Here is an 18,366-nt window from a genome sequence, read left to right as displayed (position 1 = left end):
TGAATGTTGGTCAGATTGGTTCAGAGTGTCCAAACTGTGTCCAGAGCTGTCCCTATGCAGGTCTGTTCAGCATACTGAGATGTTAAGCTGTAGTTTATGGCTGATTAAGGCAAGAAATGGGCTAGTGGTCTGATTCAGGTTCACCCATTTGAGAAGAAGGAAAGCTGAGAAGAGTTACCTGTGAGACATCTGCTCACACCTTTGGAGATTTCTAACCTCTCGATTGTAATTTATGGAGGCTTCTATTGAGATCACAAAGTGGTGATCCAGATCCAACATATTGTAAATCCAGCTTTTACAGTTTGCAGAAGAACCAAAAGGAAATTTGCTGATGGATATAAAATCTAGAAGTTAGATTCATTAGAACACAAATGTTGCAAAAAAAAACAAAACATGCAATAATCCCAGTGTAGTATGCACTGACATGACTGAATACAGTTTTCTAACCTAATTAACAAAACATACATTGGAATTCCAACTATTGCAAGTTTTGTACAAGGGGATCAAAAAGAGTACTGTTCTGTGCATTTAATAAATTGACAATTGTTTTGTTTTGTCAATGAAAATACCATTAATCTTATCTGTTATTCACTAACAGTCTCAAGCAATATATTTTATGATCTTTATTCTGTTTACAATCAATGTAAGACGTATCATGTATGGAGAAATTATCTCCAGGGTTTCATTTGATGTGTTGTACAACCATGGGAAAATTGAAAAACAATTTATTCAGTTTGGTATTGTCAAAGGGATAAAAAAAAAAAAACACGTTTCATATAGAAAAGATCGAGCTTCAAGAGGTTAAACTGAGGATGCCAGTAGTCCAATTTATTCATAATGCATCCGTTACAACTTTCCAGACACAGGAGATGGTCCTGTGTGACGAAGGAAGCTGTCCAGAGGGATGTGAATGGAAACAGGGTGTTAAAGTTGAGTGTCGTTTCTCACTCTGACGTCCACACTCAGTCATACACAACCCCACCAGATAGAACCGTCCTTCAGATGTACAGATGTAATTCCTCACCCATGTGTGCAAAATAGTCCTTCTGTACTTCTCTGCTGGAGGAGGGGTTGAGTTCTCTTGTAATAGATATTTTAAAATTAAGTTAATTCATTGAAATGCTACAAAAAGCAGTAATAATCCATATTTAGCCAAAAATGAAGACATGGAACAAACACAAATTGATGTTTTACCTTCAAATGAAACAAAGAAGTGTTCCTCATGTTACTAGGGGCCTGTCATGATTTACATGAATCCTGAAGGTCTGTGGAAATATGAAGCCCCTGATAATTTACTCTCCACTGGGCAGTCTGTTGTAGCATTTGTAAGTATGAAACCTAGCTGGGTCTGATAAATCACACGTGGTGCTTCTGTGGAACCTCTTACTGAATCAGTACAGCTTTGTACTTTTACAACACAGAAAATGAAGAGTTCAATAAGCAGTTTTATGAATGACATGGAAAGGTGTATTATCTGCATAGCAGAGTATTGACATTGGATCCCCATTTTCATTTTATTTTTAAAATACTGTGGAACATACTGTCTCAATGTACTACAAAAAGGTTTATTTATCTATTTACAGTGCATAAACCATGATTTTTTTTCTCATTTACACTATAAACAATGCTTAAAATCATCAACAGTTTTCTGCTGTACATCTTTTTTGCTAACTTCTGTGAATATCATGGAGTTATGCTTAATATAAGCAGATTAAAATAGATGTTGGTGGACGAACATTAAAGTAGATGTTTTTTTTTCTTGCTATCCTGAACAGCAATATCAGAAGAATTCAAGAACAAAATAGACCAAAAGGAAAACTAGCATAGTTATTTTGCTTGTTAAGCCATAAATAGTTTGAATTAAAGCCTTTGCTGCATCTCATTTGCATCAGATAAACAGTGGAAAAGGTTTGGAATGTGAACATCCTGATTTAATTCAAACTGACCACAACTGAGAGGAATATCTGGTCTGTGGAATTTAATTTGGGATCTCATAAAACAGTTTATTTTTTAGTTAATTCTTCCTGTCAGTCACATCAGATCAAGCATCCTGCAGAAAAAGTTTGATGAGTGTCTCTCTCTCTCAGCTCACAGATATTTTCCCATCAAAGGGACGGAGGTGTGACGGGGGTCCAGGCTGACGGTAGTCGACCGTGTGGCGAGACTTCATACTGAGCAGTGGCGTCATGAACTTCTGGGACTGTGCTGCTGTCATACATGGGAGAGCCAGAGGAGGGCACTGTGACTGAGTGAGACAGGCTGGGATAGTGGCTGCTGGACCCTCGAAGGAACTGGGAGCTCAGACAGTTGTTTATCCCCCCATTCTGGGACACTGGAGTCAGTGGAGAGTTACTGACAGACCACAGGCTGGTGTACTGACTGCACAGAGAGTCAGGCAGAAAAATTATCACTCATCTTTTCTTGGAATATTTTAAAAGTGTCACTCATGTAAAAGATAAAAAGTATGTGTATTGAATTTGCCTTATATATTTATGTGTTACAGAATGCTACACAGAGAATGTTAGGTTAGACTTTAGAGAGAGTTTAGGAGAGAAGATAAGATTTAAAGCCAAATTTATCCATATTAAGTCACTTATGAAGAAACACACACCATATTTGAATATAAGATGATTTTTTGTTTTGTTTTGTTTTTAACAGCCTTTTGGGGCTTTTATTGCATTTTGGAACAATCTCAGACCAATGTGTTACACTTCTGTAAAGTCAGAGTTAAGGTTCATTTAAGAGTTTTGAAAGCTTTTTGTTGTTGTTGTTGTTGTTCTAATTGATTGTGTGGGTTTTAACCCAAGCTGAAAATTTAACTAGATGTCCCTAATTTTTAAAATAGAAACTCAACTCTGCTCTAAAGCATGACATGTATAAAACTAGTTGTTTTTTCCACAAATACCTGATTTGTCGTCAGTCTTTGTATGATATTCTGCACACATTTATACTTCTATTTCTTTTTTTCACCCATATTATTAAGTTTATTGTTAAGTTTCTAGATATTCCATCACAATTTGTACCTGTCTTTGTTGGGTCTTTAATTGCTGTGTCCCTGTTTTGAATTTCAAAACAAACTGCATATAGACATGTTTTATTTCTTGTTACATCATCTTGTTTATGTTTCTAAGCAGATCCAAAAAAATAAACCATAGAAGAACAACACAAACCTAGAGTTGGTACCAGAGGTGGAGTTGTGTGCCACGGGCATCATGTTCGAGTGCGCTGGCATCTGAAGACTGGACCAGTTGTCATGGCTTGAGAGCATCGACAGACAAGGCGAGGAGTTGTCAGTGTAACTGGCTGCAACACAAAATGAGGCACTGGGGATTAGTGGTTTAAGATATATCAATCAGAAATCAAATTTCGCCGCCTAACTTGTCGTATTCTCAGTGTCTTTCTGGACTTGTCCCCCTGATATCAGTCTGACAGTTGAAGGGGTAAATCTTATGCATTCCTTGTCTGAAGCCAAACCATTTACAGCTCTGTGGCTCCACTAACACAAAGGCCAGAGGAATGCAAAACGTTCCCGGGGCAGCAGCATTCGTTTGAGTTTCTTGTTAATAGTCGGGGGAGAAGTGCTGGGATTCTTGGATGTATGAAGGTAAAGGGAGGAGGGGGGCACTCACTGGGTGAGTTGGTTCGATGGCCATACGGGCTGGCGTAGGGGGCAGAGCGGTGGTTCCTCAGAGTGGAGTAGCGCTCGCAGCCGTGGGATGGCGAGAGGGATATAGGACTCCCAAATTGGCTGTGAGGACTGGCAGGAGGGCAAAGGGAGCCTGTGCCTGGAATAAACCAGCTACCTACTGGCTCCACAGAGGAGAAAAGAAAGGATGGGATCAGATGAGCACCATGGGTTTACCAGTCTTACATGGAAAAAGTACAAATAAATATAAAATAACTGAGGTGTACACTTACATTGAGAGTAACCAGATTGTTGGTTTTCATTGGCATCTTTCTCAGGTCTTTGTTGTCACTCCTGCAAGAATACAGATTGTTTTCTTCCCACGTGCACACATTGCTTAACTAACCAGTCACTGCAAATGTTCTTTACATTTATACCTCTCCTTTGCATCCAGAAAGGCCTTGCAAAAGGGTTGTATTTTATTTCAGCGAAGTTATCTAAAATTCAAAAATGTATCACATAAAAAGTAATTAGAGTGGTGGTTTGCATCAATAAACCTCACAAAGAGCGAACCAAAGCGTGCGTAAATGCCGTGCGTAAATTACGCACCTATATTACACGCATACACAAAAGACTTTATGTATCACTTAATGTTAATATTATTAGTTGTTGAGCTATTATTATTCATTTTAAAGTAAACCAAAAACCTTCGTATTGCCAACCTCTTCGTTTTGGTATGCCGTCACTGCATGAACTGTGTCTCTGGGAATGAGTGGCTGGTGATCATCCTCCGCGGCCCTCCAACCCGGACTATATGGATGCGTGGCTCATACTTGTGTAAAGAATTAACATTATCTGGGGAAAAGGCAACAACATAAACATGATCATTCATATACCGGAACCACACTCCCACGTGTATTCATTTTGAAATTTAAAGACTTGAATTTGGAAACGAATACGGAAAAGAAGACGGTGGGAGGAAATCCACTTACCTGACCTCCTCCGTTGAGTTTATTAGTGAGTTTGACTTTACTAAAGGAGACGGGAGCCTTCATCCAGTGCGCCCCGAAGTTCGGAGAGTCCGGATGGATGTACACACAGCTGGGAGTCTGGGGTTCAGGTTTGCCACCAGGAACCCACTCCCCGTTCACATATTTCCACCTGTGGTTGTCCGCAGATGCGAAGTCCAGCAAAAAAGAATACATAGCGTTGGGGTCCAGTCCAGACACGTTCACTTTCAGCACTGGAAACATGCGCCTTGGAGGAAACATGAATTAAAAGTTAAGAATTAAGTAAACCTTTCATTTATCTGTCTGTCTATCTTTGATGCTCACCTGCCATTCTTTGTAACAATCATTTCATTTGTAAGATCCTTAAACTTTTGCCACAGCTCGTTCTCATCCAGGGACACTTTGAGCTCTCTCTCCGTGGGGTCTCCCTTCTCGCTGCCGGCCTGCAGCTCACTCTCCACGGCGCTGAGGAGGTGATCCACCCGGTACTGGACGGCCTTGCTGGGACACTCGCCAGCGCCTGTCGCCATCCTGTCCAACAGCTCCAGGGCTGGATGCTTGTAATCACAAGGATTATTGAAGAACCTTAAGCTGCTCCAGAATCTCTGTGCTCTTCTTGTGCGTTCACACAGAGACACTTTTACAGCTCCTAAATATATAGGCCGAAGAGAAGCTCCATGTCAGGATGGGTGTTTGGAGCAGAGATGGTTGGCTCGTCTCCTCTTTGATCTTTGCGGGCTTGTCACAGATTGGCTGGGAGCAGCCATATCATTGAAGCCCACAGGATGACAGCGTTTTGAATAAAGCAGTTTAACCGTCTTTATGACATCAACCTGTAAATATTGACACTTAGATCAAAGACACACCTGCAGAAACCAAGCCACTGTGGGCTGACCACGGCTGGGCTGCAGTCCGCCAAGGGTCAGACTGTAGTCCACATTTATATTTTATTTCTTTCACTTTTATGAGAAACTTCGTCCAATCATAAAATAATTTAAAAGCAGATGAACTGTTCTGACTTAATAAGCCTTCTCACATTTGAAATGCATTTCAGTTCTGTGTTTGTGGGTTCTTCTGTATCATTGATGGATCAATTAATAAATAGATGACTACATAAATAAAGATCACAAGATGCACTCAGATGCAAGAACCTTCTCCTTTATAATTTTATTACAGCTTTCACTTAATAAAAAAAACTACTAATTTCAGATATTTATCATCCCTCATTAACTCTAAATGCAAATTAAAAATAATATTGATAGTTTTTTAACATTATATCATAATGTTATTTTTATTTCAGCAAACCTACACATGTATTAAGGCTTTACAGTAATAACAATTGACATTAAATGGATAAGTAGTGTTATTTTATGACTGTAATACAGTTTACTATGTTGTGGACAAAAGACATGTGATTTTAACGTAAAAAAAAAAAGAGTATAATGGATTTTTCCAAGTTGAAAGACATTAAGAAGTCCACAATACTCATAACTGACAACAAACATCACATTTTTTTTAATCAAGAGATGCTATGATTGTGATAAATTCAGTGATCTGTGTTGTCTGTATAGTTTCTCCATAGCTTAAGCCCACAGTCAATTATCTAAGAAGAGAACAGAAATAACAGAAATGATCAGAAAAAAAACACCAAAAGAAATAAAACAGTTTTACAAAAAAATGTATCCACTTAGAGAAATACTTTTACCTGGACATTTTTTGCTCACACACATCTTCAATGGATAATGGATCAGGTGTTTGATGGCAGCTCGCCTCTATGTCCCAATCCAGAGACTCAAAACATCCATGACTGCCAAGAAAACACCCACACATGCACAATGCCAAGTATCAATCAGTCTTTTGCCTCCAACAAGCAAGCAAACAACAAAAAAAAATAAAATTTGCACATTTGCTTTCTTGTACCTGTCTGAGGTCCCTCTGCTCAAGTGTTGGGGACAAAATGGTTGGGGATTTTGGACACTTCTTGATTGTTTCGGAGAGCAGAGACGTAGCTGACTGGTTTGGCTCTGCTTCCCTTGTTTGGAGTCAATGACTGGAAGGACCTGTGAAAGAAGAGGGAAGGATAAACACCGTCACCGACAACTCAGTAAATGAAACATATGCAGTGATTTACATCCGTGTAGTGCAGCTGTGTCATTCTCATAAATAACCACCGCATGCTGCTCATGCTGTTGCTATGGAGGCTCCCAAAAAACAGAAAATTAAAAACAAGCGTTAAAAGCAGATTGTGTGTGACAGCTATGTGTTAGCTTCCGTAGAGCTCTGTGGTGTTGTGTTGTGGCTGGTTTGTGTTTACTAACCAAATCTTGGACACCTCGTTCCTGCTGCCAGCACAGCGAGTCTGTCTCTCTGTCCAGCAGTCTGGACCAGAGTTCACAGCAAGCAGAGAAAAACAAACCCCAACTCAGTTTAAGGAGCAGTTGAAAGACTTCTTCAACACACTTCTCATCTGCAGTGTCCTTATTGGTTCTGAATGTCACAAAAACTACAACAAAAGCTTAAAAAGATCCATGCCAGTTGCATTATGTCCTTTATGTTTAATCTGTTTTACTGACCTCTGGGTGAAAGCCATGTTGCTTAAAGAAGATCATACATTTGCCTCAGCTGTTTCAAGTAAATCTCTGCTTTCCAGCTCTCTGTGGAATCTCAGGGACTATCTGGTTTAAGACAAAGTACTGGACATGAGTGTGTCCCTCTGTTGTTCTGTGTTGAGCTGCTACGTATTAATGGCCGACCTACCAGATCAGGCATCTTGCTCTGGAAGCTCCTCGTGAAGTTTGGCTGCAGGCTTGCAAATGTGGGGGCTTCCATCTGTGGGTGGCACATGTTACATTTATTTATCATTTCCTTGCCAATCAATTTGTAGTTTGAAAAGAGACCTCTCTTGTGTATGAGCCGCGGGTAACCGTGGCGTAAAAGTCAGAGGTGTTATAACCAGTGTCATTTCCCACAGTCCTAGCGTCCCATTGGCGCCTGTCTCTTCTCCAACCCAGCGGGAACTGTCACACCAGGGCACTTTCCTGATGTTAGTATGCTGCACTGGGAATTAACATTATTGATCTACATGGTGCCATAGATCCCCCAGCCCATACACCCCACTGTTAAAGGATAATGCCAGGTGCAACTCAAAATATATCTCAGGAAACATGGAGCTTGTTCGACTCAGATTTGAGTTCTTTTAAAGCTTAAAAAACCCTTAATGGTGGTTTAACACATTTAGTACAAATCACGTACTACTGTTGGCTGTGGATTTTAATTCTGATCTTTCACCTTTACCGCTGGCTTTACATTTGACCAAATTGAGTGAGAATCATTTTGAAAACACACAAGCTCTCTAAGTTATGATGTTACATTAGATGCTGAACATCTGCTTTACAGTTGGACATTGTTGTATCATGATTAAATTTACGAGTGTAATTTGATTTGACAAAACTTTTCTGTTCAACCACAAACTACCTCTTTCAGATAGGTATCCTGGGCATTCACTGTGATCAATTACATACCACAAGCAAGTTTCTACAAGCTCACTTTGCATAGAAATAAATGGAAACTACGAGGCTTTCAAACTGTGAAATCCACAATGGAGTCTTTAATGTTGCCATACGAAGTCATATAAATTGGGGCAATACTATAACCAGGTGGTTGTGGACACCACATGGGCGCAAAAGATTTCAAGTCAATACGATTCGACTCCCAACCAAAAACAAAATGCCTAAAAGAAGAAACAATCAGATCTAAGTCATAAATTTTGCATAATTTGAATTAAGTGGGCTAAAAAAAATGTGAAAACTCTGGAATTATCATTTATTTTGTTCTCACGAACATTTCACAAAAATATAATGCATTAGATAATCAAAAAAGTCAAGTATATCAACAGAAAAGCAAACAGAGTTAACAATAAAGTAGACTGGAAGCAAATCAGACAGAACTTGACAACCTGCCTCAGGACAACACAACCCAGAGATCTGTGGACCTCACTCAACACAGAATAATTCAAGAAAGACAAGAATGCTTTACTTATTGGAATGTATAACAAGCCCTGGGAGTAAATATGTTTCCCACACACTTGGTGCTTTAGGGACCTCACTCAAAGCTTGGATTGACACCTTGAGGCTGTCAATAGTGATGACTGGTCTGTCCTGCAGCAGGAGATCTGAATGTTTCAGTCCAGAGCTGTGGTGAAGAACCTCTCCTGCATGCCTGCTGGCTTTGACCAGTCTCTGTTTGCCTTCCCCAGCTCTCCCTTCAGCCAGGCTCATCCTCTGTTTGCTTAGCCCATTTTGACACAGAGGTGAGAGAAAAAATGAGTCCTGCATGCTTGCTCATATATGCTCATCTCCGCAACTGAGCATAACCTCTTCTCCAGGGTTCTCTGACTTTCTTCACCAGCCTCTCTCCTGATCTGATATAACTGTAAATATTTAAAATGAAGCACTGTGTCCTAGAGTAACTTCCACTATTCTTTTGTCTACTTTCTTTATACATTTCATAATCTAAGCCAAAAAATCTACTACTTTGCTATGTTTTCCAGCGTTTAATGATAAATCAAATAAAATATGAAGCACCAAGCAGATGGCTAGCTTAGCTTAGCATTGTAATTGGAAACATGGGAGAGCTGCTAGCCTGGTTTCAATGCTGTCAAAATCCTTATTTCAGCATCTCTAGAGCTAAAAAAAAGTATATATATACTATGCTACATTTGTTTTAAAATGTGTTCAAAAAGGATAAACTGTGGTTTTAGAGAGTTGGGAAAGAGACTAATTTTTGGCTTGGAAGAGAGACTTTCACCCTTAGGCAGTCAGTTAACGTCCAAAGATGCCAAGAATGAGCATTAATGTATTAGTGAGTGTTGGAGGTGTACACTGCTATAGTGCTAAGCTAATTAAATGGTAGTCTCATAATTACTGCACAGATGTTACAGTGGCATCAGTCTTCTCACTGTACTGTTGAAAAAGCACCAAATAAGAATATTTTAGAAAATATCGAACTGTGGCTGTATTTAAAACCGCCTATACTCATTTGCGGCAAAAATGTATCAGTTGAATGCAAAAATAAAACAAAATCTGCATTCTACTAAAAAAAATACATGGATGCAATATTGATTTTGATGAAATCTCAAGTATGGATCGAATCAGTTTACCTCGCCTGCTGTACAATGCCACACAATGTACATGCTAAAACGTTCTTAGCAACCATTTAAATTGTGGATACTTAGTAGACAGGGAGGAACACAAAGTAAAGTACCACTTAATTACATGTTTGTCTAAGTAGACTTGAATAAATAGAACAGTTCATAATTGTGGCAAGGCTACTTCTTAAGTTAAGCTTGCTAAGCTAGTGCTTATGATCACAAAGACAGTAATGTTAACTTAAGCGAACTTTCAACATAAAACAACACAACATACACAACTTAAATCTATTGTTAAGTTTGGGTTTTTTGTCATTAGGAACAGAGCAGGGCACAGAGGCCTTTAATCTTTAACAAATCTCGTGCAAGACTCTGTGCAGTAGGCCATGAAATGTTGCCAAAAAAGGATTTGAGTAAGTTAACAGCATGTTTTTGCTCATTGGGTAGATATCTTAAAGGGGAACTTCGGTTTTTTCAACCTGGGGTCTGTTTTCATTTGTCATTTCATACATGTGAGTGATGGAGAAATGAATTTTCGACATAGCTCCAGTATTTAGCCAGGCAGGCAGCTTAGCAGCTCAGCTAGCGAAAAGTATGGGGCAACTTGCCCCCCCCCACGTCAAAGTCCACCCTAACGTGCTTTTTTTCCCCACACTGACCGGCTCGGATAGTCTCAACGAGTGTCCCACAACATACGAGAGATGAGAAGTGAACGAAAACCTCCACATTACCTGGCGATCGCTATTTGTTGTGGTCTGTATCCAAATCTCAGGACACTAGAAAGCAAATCTCGTTCCGAAATCGCACGATAGCTCGCATTTCGGAACGAGATTTGTTTTCTAGTGTCCTGAGATTTGGATACAGACCACAACAAATGTTGAAGAAAACCAAAGTTCCCCTTTAAGTGTTATGATGCTACAGTTTGGGCTTTTGTTGTACTGTCATGAAAATGGCAACCACTTTATTGCATATTCTGTCAGCCAATAATATGTACAGTTTGAAATACAGTCTTTATCTCCCTTATTTTTTATTCTTCATCGTTAAATGTAATTATCGCACTGAAGTGAAGCTTGAGCTAAGTAACTGGATATACTGTACAGTTTTAAAGACATAATAGTAATACACTTTCTGTTGAGTGCATTCTGTCAGTATAGGTGTCTGTGTGTTGGTTTGGGGAGGCAGTTGCAGGTTTTGCCTCTAACTGCCCTTGTTAAGTGGGATTACTGGCCCTGTGATTTTCACACTAACCTTGAGAAACATTTGCTCAGTTTCATTCTCTCCTGGCTGCCATCGAAGATCCGGTCCTGCTGAACTCTCCACTGAACCAGACCCTTGCGTTAATAATCTGCAACACAGAGACATCAGAAAGGAGTCCATTTATATCACAGCTGGAGGGGTGAAAGATCATCTACCAGACATCAGGCTTTATCCAAAGGAAAACTGGTCACCCTTTTACAAATGTGTAAAAACATCTCTCAGCATCGCCTGGCTAACTGGGTTTCTCTGATGTGTGACCTGCCACAGTAAATGTTGTGCCGCTAATATATTCCTAACGGTGTGTTACTTCTCAAGACGAGGCCATAGTGTGGTGCAGCTCACCACCGATAACACTGCACACTCGGGTGACAACACACTTTGTCTGCTGGGTGCAAACTGGCTTCAAGGAGGACTCCTGAGCAAGGCAGCGTTTACTCACAGGACAGTGCAGCAGTAACAGATCTGTACAAACCCCCTGAGCTGCAGAGGTATGAGATGGAGGAATGAGGATGTGGACCTGTCCACTCATACATGTACAGTATTAGTGCTTACATGTTAGCAAGTTACAAAGCAGAAGCTTAACTATTACAACACGTTCTTCTTTTTTCCTAACAGGATCCTGCAAATTAAACTTCACCACACCAGCCCTGTCTTATGTACTTTTTCCACTCATTGAGCTCAGTAATAGACACAGTATGTTCTGGTCAATCTAATTTGCAGACCTGTAATGCATACTTGTGAAATTCAACATGTTGAGGAGAGCATGACCAGATGGCACAGAGATAGCAAATTACTGCATCGACTGTCCAATAAATCACAGCAGCTAATAACAAACGTATAAATAGACACAAAGCGGGACAGATTGGATGAACTGGCTTGTTACTTAAAACAGAATTGAGGACTAAATGGACTCCTTATTTTGGTTTCAGCTCTAATTGCTTTTATTTTGGGTATTTCTCATAGATGTGGGGAATGTGCTTATGGCACAGGCAGGCTGTGGGGGCAGGAGGGGCGTCTGTCTCGCCGTGTTTGTCTGTGGAGTGCTGAGATTTCACACTGATGGAGAACTTGTCAGTTCAACCTTCACTCGCCTTCTTACCAAGCTTCTAATGTCCCCAGGCTGAAGCGCTGTTTCACAGTGGCAGCTTCGTACGAACATCATACAGGCTGCCACTAAACAGAGTTCATCCCTAATTAACAACAAGGAAGACAGCGGCCGACACTGTTCTGCTACACATTCACACATGGAAACACAAAGGACACTGAGGGTGATGTAAGCAGATTCAGAATGTAAGTTTAGATTAAAGATATAAAGTGTGAAATTTGTATTTTAAACTTTGCCTTCTTTAATGGCCAGTTGTTGTGTGTCTGGATAAATGACATATCAGGAAACGAGATGGGGTTTTCAGAGTTTTCTTAGTTAAAAATATAAATGTTGCAAGTAACTTTCCAGACCTGTAAAGCTTCAACTTCAAAAGGATTCTTTTTAAAAAGGAATTTTGCGTGTGCAGCTGAAAAAACAATTAACATCTGAAAATGCTATTTGAAACAAAAATCACTGGAAGAAGAAATAAATGGCAGTTGAAGTATGAGTGAAACAACAAATTAGAAAGTCTCACATAAGTTAACACTCGAAGTTCAATGAAGAAATTGAAATGTTAGCTGGCATCTGTAAAAAATAAAGCTAAAAGGGATTTGTTGTATACATTGCTGGAATTGAATGACAATGTGAGTTTAACTATCAGCTGAAGTGACAGCAAAATCTTACAGTTTTTAAGAAAAACAAAGCATTTGCCAGTGGAATTATATATAATGATAAAACATGTATAACTAATCATTAGTGAAACCACAGTGCAATTCAGACTCTAACAGCTTTCAGATTAGCTCTGCCACTTTTGGTAAATGGAGTGCTGTTTGCCTGGAAGCCCATAAAGCTCTAAAAGAGAAGAAACTCTCCAAACAGTTCAACATCTGCTCGCAGCTCTGGCATGAAGTGACACCACTGCCCAATTGCTATATCTCTTTTGAGGTGGACATAATTACAACATTTTCCCCTGGATGATGTTTGTAAAGTGAAAGCGGCTGTTGGAGGAGTAGAGTTTCCGCAACGGAGGGGTCAGATTGTGTTTGGTCATCTCACTTCTACGTGAGTAATCAGTTTTCTCCTCCAGGAGGCCCATGCTAAACAAGCCTCCAGTGGAGCGGCTGTTTGTTCGTGAATCTAGTGCAAACAAAGATCCAGAATACTTTCAGCAGCTGAGTAACATCTCCTCCAACACAACACTGGCTATATCTGGGATACGTAAAAGTCCAAACATAATGCTGGTCCTCAGACATGTGGAGGACACTGTAAGACTTGATCTGTCTGACTGGACAAAAGTCTGAGGTTTGCTGCTGCTCAGATAGAGCTCATGGTGTGTCATGTTAGAAATTATGATCATGCAGATTTTATGTGATCAAAAAACTAATCCAGACACAATGAATTGAAAGATTTCACAACCTGAAATGGCAGATGTGATCCACTTGTCTTTTGTTACCAGCAGTGCAGAGATGTTTATCTGATGTTGTATCAGTGGCAGATCTGCTTTCCAGCACTGTAAGTATGCAAACATGCTCACATCTATTGTTCTTTTTTTCACGGTAGATCTAGAAAGAAAATTATTTGACAAAATATGTGTAACCCAACTCTTTTTCCTGACATCCTGTAGACTTCTCTGTAGCTGTGACGGGGGAATGTTATACTTGATGCACCTATAAAAGTCCTCCAAGTCTTGGTGTGTTTTTAGATGTCCACGCTCAGCTAACTGCTTCTGGAGGTCAAAGATCTTAGAAAAGTGTTACATTGGCAAACGTTTTCTTTTTATAGTCATCACAAGGGACAATCCATAGAAAAGAAAATATTAAAGTGGGGTGTTTTTTGGGTGTCTTTAACATTCACATACGACGTAACACTTTCCCCGTCATGGCAAAACTTACCAGGTAGTAACAGCTTTTGGGCAGGGTCTTCAGGTATGAGTGATTGTGCTGCAGCTTAGAGAAGACCAACTTCTTTTGTCTTCAGAGGAAAAGAAGAAGGAGGCAGACAGACAAGAGACAAGCGACAGAAATGGAGAAGGACAGAGAGTTTGTGGGAATGGAGATTTAAAGTGAGCCTCCCTTGTTCCAGTGGCTGGGAAACACAGCACACAGAACAAATGAGAAGTAAACACACAGCCACAGGAAGCCATTAACTGCAGCAGGGACCAATTAGGCCTCAGCAGGTGTTCTTGCTTTTGCCTGCTTTGGTCCCGCCTCACCTCTGACAGAGCCTCGATCTGAGCTGAGGAAACAACGGGTAGTTTCATTTGCTCAGCAATTTGAAGCAAAGGATTCCGACTGGAGGGCCTCTAAAGCCATTTATTGTGTCCTCTTTGTCCCCCTCCCCAAGTGCAAGTCATTAGAGAGGACAATTACATCCTCCTCAAGAAGCTCGACTTTTACAGGAGGGGAAGATAAGACAGGATCTCTTCTCATGTTAGACCCCCTCTATGCAGGCGCTCTCTGAAGCATATTGCTCTTTTCACACCCAGAGGAGACACAAGACAGCCAAAATCAAAGTTAACCACAGGAGCTACAGCAAGAGGGAAAGTGATCAAACAGTAGCAACTGAAATTTGTAGTGCTCAAAAGTGAAGGAATGGATGGAAGACAAGAAAGGCCACAATGAGTTGAATTAAGCAGCTAAGCATTAAATTGTGGAATGTTTAGATGAAAAAAAAAACAAACAAACCAAAGTTTCATTCATTTTCCTGGAGTTTTTCTAATATTTTCAATTCAAACCAAGTCTAAAAATCAGGTTGCTCAAACTGGAAGCTTTAACTTTAAACTTTTTTATTTCTACAGAATAAACGGAGAATACTCGAGTTAACAGAGTCAAACTCACTTCAAAATTCCTAATTTCATCTGTTGCTACTGATCAGTATTAACCTACTAAATCACTCATACTGAGTCTTAATGTCCTGCATTAAGATCCTGTGAGTCCTGATGTTCTGCATTAAGACTCACAGATCTAGCTGTGAAGTGTAATTATGTTAATGATATGCATGTCACTTCAGGAGTAAAAGACAGTGTGAAGGTGTTGTTGTCTGGACAGAGAGGCTTTTGATTTGCACAGTTGTGTATTTGAGCGACAGTGTAATGTCTGCTAGGTGAATAGTGACCTGTGGAGCCAAATCTGGCCCAACAGCAAAATATTTTGAAAGTTTCTGTTTTTCTGTTTTTGACATTCGTAGTTTATGTCAAACCTTTTCAAGTGGAGATACAAATATGAACAGACTCTCACAAAATGCAAATGTACCAGGCTTTTTGGACAGACCGCGGTGCTACAACAGATGCTATTAAACTGAATTCAACCATAAATAAGTGAGACAATGAATATCTTTAGTGTCACAACACAAAAACACAAAACATACCTTGAGTCACTTGTTGTTATCTGTAGAGGGGCTTATTTCACCGAGCAATCATCCTTTTTATCAAAGCATAAGTACCTTTTGTTGATCTCAATTTCAAAGTAGAATGTTAAAATTTGAATTTTAGAATGTTATGATTTGAATCTGAGAATGTTGCGTTTCAAACTTTTAATTTTAGGATTAAAAGCTTAAAATGTTTTGATTGTAATCACAGAATATTATCAATTGTTGATAGTTGATAGCTGCTAAGCTGTAGAATGTTTTGTTTTGAAATGTTGGTTTTATTTTTAAATGTATGACTTGAATCTTAGAATATAGTTTTATTTATTAGAATAGTATGATTTGAATCTCTGAATGTTATGATTGGAATATTTACAATGTTAAGCTTTGAGTCTTTGCATGTTATGTTCTGAGTCTTGGAATGCTATGATTTGAATCTGAGACTGCTGTAATTCAAACTTTTAATTTTGGGATCAAAAGCTTAAAATGTTTTGATTTTAATCATAGAATGTTATCAGTTGAATTTTAGAATGTTATGATTTGAATCTTAGATGTTACAATTCACATTTTAGAATATTATCATTTAAATTTTTTAGAATGTCATGATTTCACTTTTAGAATCTTATGATTTGAATCTTAGAATGTTTGATTTTAATCTTTGTACAATACCAGTCAAAAGTCTGGACACACCTTCTCATTCAATGTTTTTTATTTAATTGTTTTAAGCATTGTAGATTAATACTGAAGACATCAAAACTATAAAAGAATAGATATGGAATTATGCTGTAAACAAAACATGTTAATCTTCAGTATTACTCTACAATGCAGAAAAGAATGCAAATAAATAAAAAATCATTGAATGAGAAGGTGCATCCAAACTTTTGACAGGTAGTGATTTGACTTTTAGCATGTTCTCATTTAAAATTTTGATTTTTTTTTATTTGAATCTTGGAATATTTGATTTGATTTTTAGAGTGGTATATGATTTGATTTTGAGAATGTGTGTTCTGATTCAAATTTTAGAATGATGTGATTTCAATTTTAGAATGTTACTTTTTGAATCTTAGAATGTTATGATTTGAATATTTAAAATGGTATTTTTTGAGCTGTTAAGTGTTATAATTTCAGTCTTAGAATGTTAACACTTGAAATTAAAGAATGTCATGATTTGAATCTTAGACAATGAAAATGTCAGACGAAGCAATTAAGATAAGTCCGTGGATCTGGATTCAGACAAACAATGTGAGTTGGGGTCCAAAATAGAGTAGGTAGAACAGTCTTACTTCTTGGGGCTTGTGTGTACGAATCCTGGGTCCATTGAATGTGATAATACTGTAAGGGTTGTGTTGTTAAACAGGTGTGTCCTGCTAGTGGATATAGTGGACAGTGGGAGCTGGTATGGAGGAGGGTGGGTCTGGGTCACGACATCACTGGATCTCTAGTGGTGTCCAACTTAACAAAACATCAGTGAAGGGAGGTGCCCACTTGATAAGTCTGGTGATATGCCGGCACTTGCTGCCCATCTGACTTATCTATCTCAGGATATTAGGGACATACAAAGCAATATTGTAGGCTGCAAAAGTTATCTGTAGAGGGCGTAGTAAAGGATTTTCTTCACTGAGCACTCATCCTTTTTATCAAAGCACAAACATGTTATGGTTTGACTCTTAGAATGGGTCGATTTTAAACATTGCAATGTTATGATTTGAATCTGAGAATGTAAGAATTTTAATCTTTAATCTACAATGTTAGGATTTGAAGTTTTACAATTGATGAAAGGCTACTAAATTTATTAGTAGAAGGCATAGTAAGTGGGGGCTTCTTCACTGAACGGTCGTCCTTCTTGTGCTTGTGTCAAATATCCTGAACTAAATGACAACAGTTAAATATATTAAGGACACTTCAGTGTTTCCAATGCCTCTGCAAAACTGATCCCCAGTTTAAAAAAAACTGTGTGAGCATTGCTGACCCCTGGTGTTGAGTTGGAAACACAGCTAGCACAGGCAAGACTAGATAATCAAGAGTTCTGCTGCTCAGGAGCCTCAGATCCTGCAACGTTGCACCACAAACATCAACTAAATATCAACTAAGGCTTGCCCTGAAATACTGGCTGTATTGTAGAGAAACACTGTGTCAAAATCCTAAAAGTAAGACCTTTATTATTTCAGTTAGTGTAATTTTAGTCCATTTCCCCAAATTAACTTGTTTAATGAAAGTACCAGAAACTTAATTTCAGACTGATGTATTGCCTCCTAGAACAGACCGAAATAGTGTGTTAATGCTCTAGGAGCACCTAATGGAAGCAATGACTTAGAAAATAACCCATAGCTGAAGGATATTTGCCACTGTAACAATTAAAGACTGAATCTCTTGAGTTGAAGAAATTAAAGGAAATTATAAAATAATATTTTACAGAGGATTATTTTATTTAAAACCAAAAAATGTGAATATTAGACAAATACCTGCAAGTTTTTCAACCTCAGCAAATCATGCACAAGATCATTAAAGGTTTATGAATTAAATGTTAAGACTTCATTATATACCTGCTTAGTTTCAGTCTCTGACTTGTTCTGTTTCCTCACCTCTTTGTTGCTGTAGTAATCTTTGTGAGTGGACGTTGTCTTTGAGCAGGGCCGCCTTGTGGCGATGCAGAACACAGAACATCTCCGAGATAGTGCATGTCCATGAAGGCCTCTAGATGGCGCTGATGGATAAACAAAGACACAGTTCAGAAGAAATGAGCTAAAAAGAAGGATCACCTGAGTATGGAGGCGGAGACCAGTGTTTTGTTATTGGGTAAGGATATCTACTGATCACTGTGTTTAAAAAAAAAACACAGTGTCTTTTCTACAGAGAGCAGAACGAGGGTCTTAGTAATTAT

The 18,366-nt window shown here is 38.9% G+C and overlaps 1 protein-coding gene across 1 annotated transcript; it reads right to left on the bottom strand.

Moving 5' to 3' along the window:
• Positions 1 to 608: 608 nt before the first annotated feature.
• tbxtb (T-box transcription factor Tb) lies at positions 609 to 10,611 on the bottom strand. Its single transcript, XM_051959815.1, is given in 17 exon segments — positions 609 to 2,379; positions 3,171 to 3,303; positions 3,630 to 3,806; positions 3,919 to 3,957; positions 3,960 to 3,979; positions 4,063 to 4,107; positions 4,109 to 4,122; positions 4,348 to 4,376; positions 4,379 to 4,480; positions 4,614 to 4,882; positions 4,960 to 6,238; positions 6,341 to 6,442; positions 6,556 to 6,695; positions 6,954 to 7,014; positions 7,209 to 7,310; positions 7,393 to 7,464; positions 10,513 to 10,611. Coding segments are annotated over 11 exon segments (1,308 nt in total). The 5' UTR covers positions 5,166 to 6,238; positions 6,341 to 6,442; positions 6,556 to 6,695; positions 6,954 to 7,014; positions 7,209 to 7,310; positions 7,393 to 7,464; positions 10,513 to 10,611; the 3' UTR covers positions 609 to 2,105.
• Positions 10,612 to 18,366: the final 7,755 nt, after the last annotated feature.

This window comes from Acanthochromis polyacanthus, chromosome 15, assembly GCF_021347895.1.
Source record: "Acanthochromis polyacanthus isolate Apoly-LR-REF ecotype Palm Island chromosome 15, KAUST_Apoly_ChrSc, whole genome shotgun sequence".
NCBI classification, from domain to species: domain Eukaryota; kingdom Metazoa; phylum Chordata; class Actinopteri; family Pomacentridae; genus Acanthochromis; species Acanthochromis polyacanthus.
The sequence above is the reverse complement of the archived record's forward strand: the minus strand, read 5'-3'. Positions and strand labels throughout refer to the sequence as shown.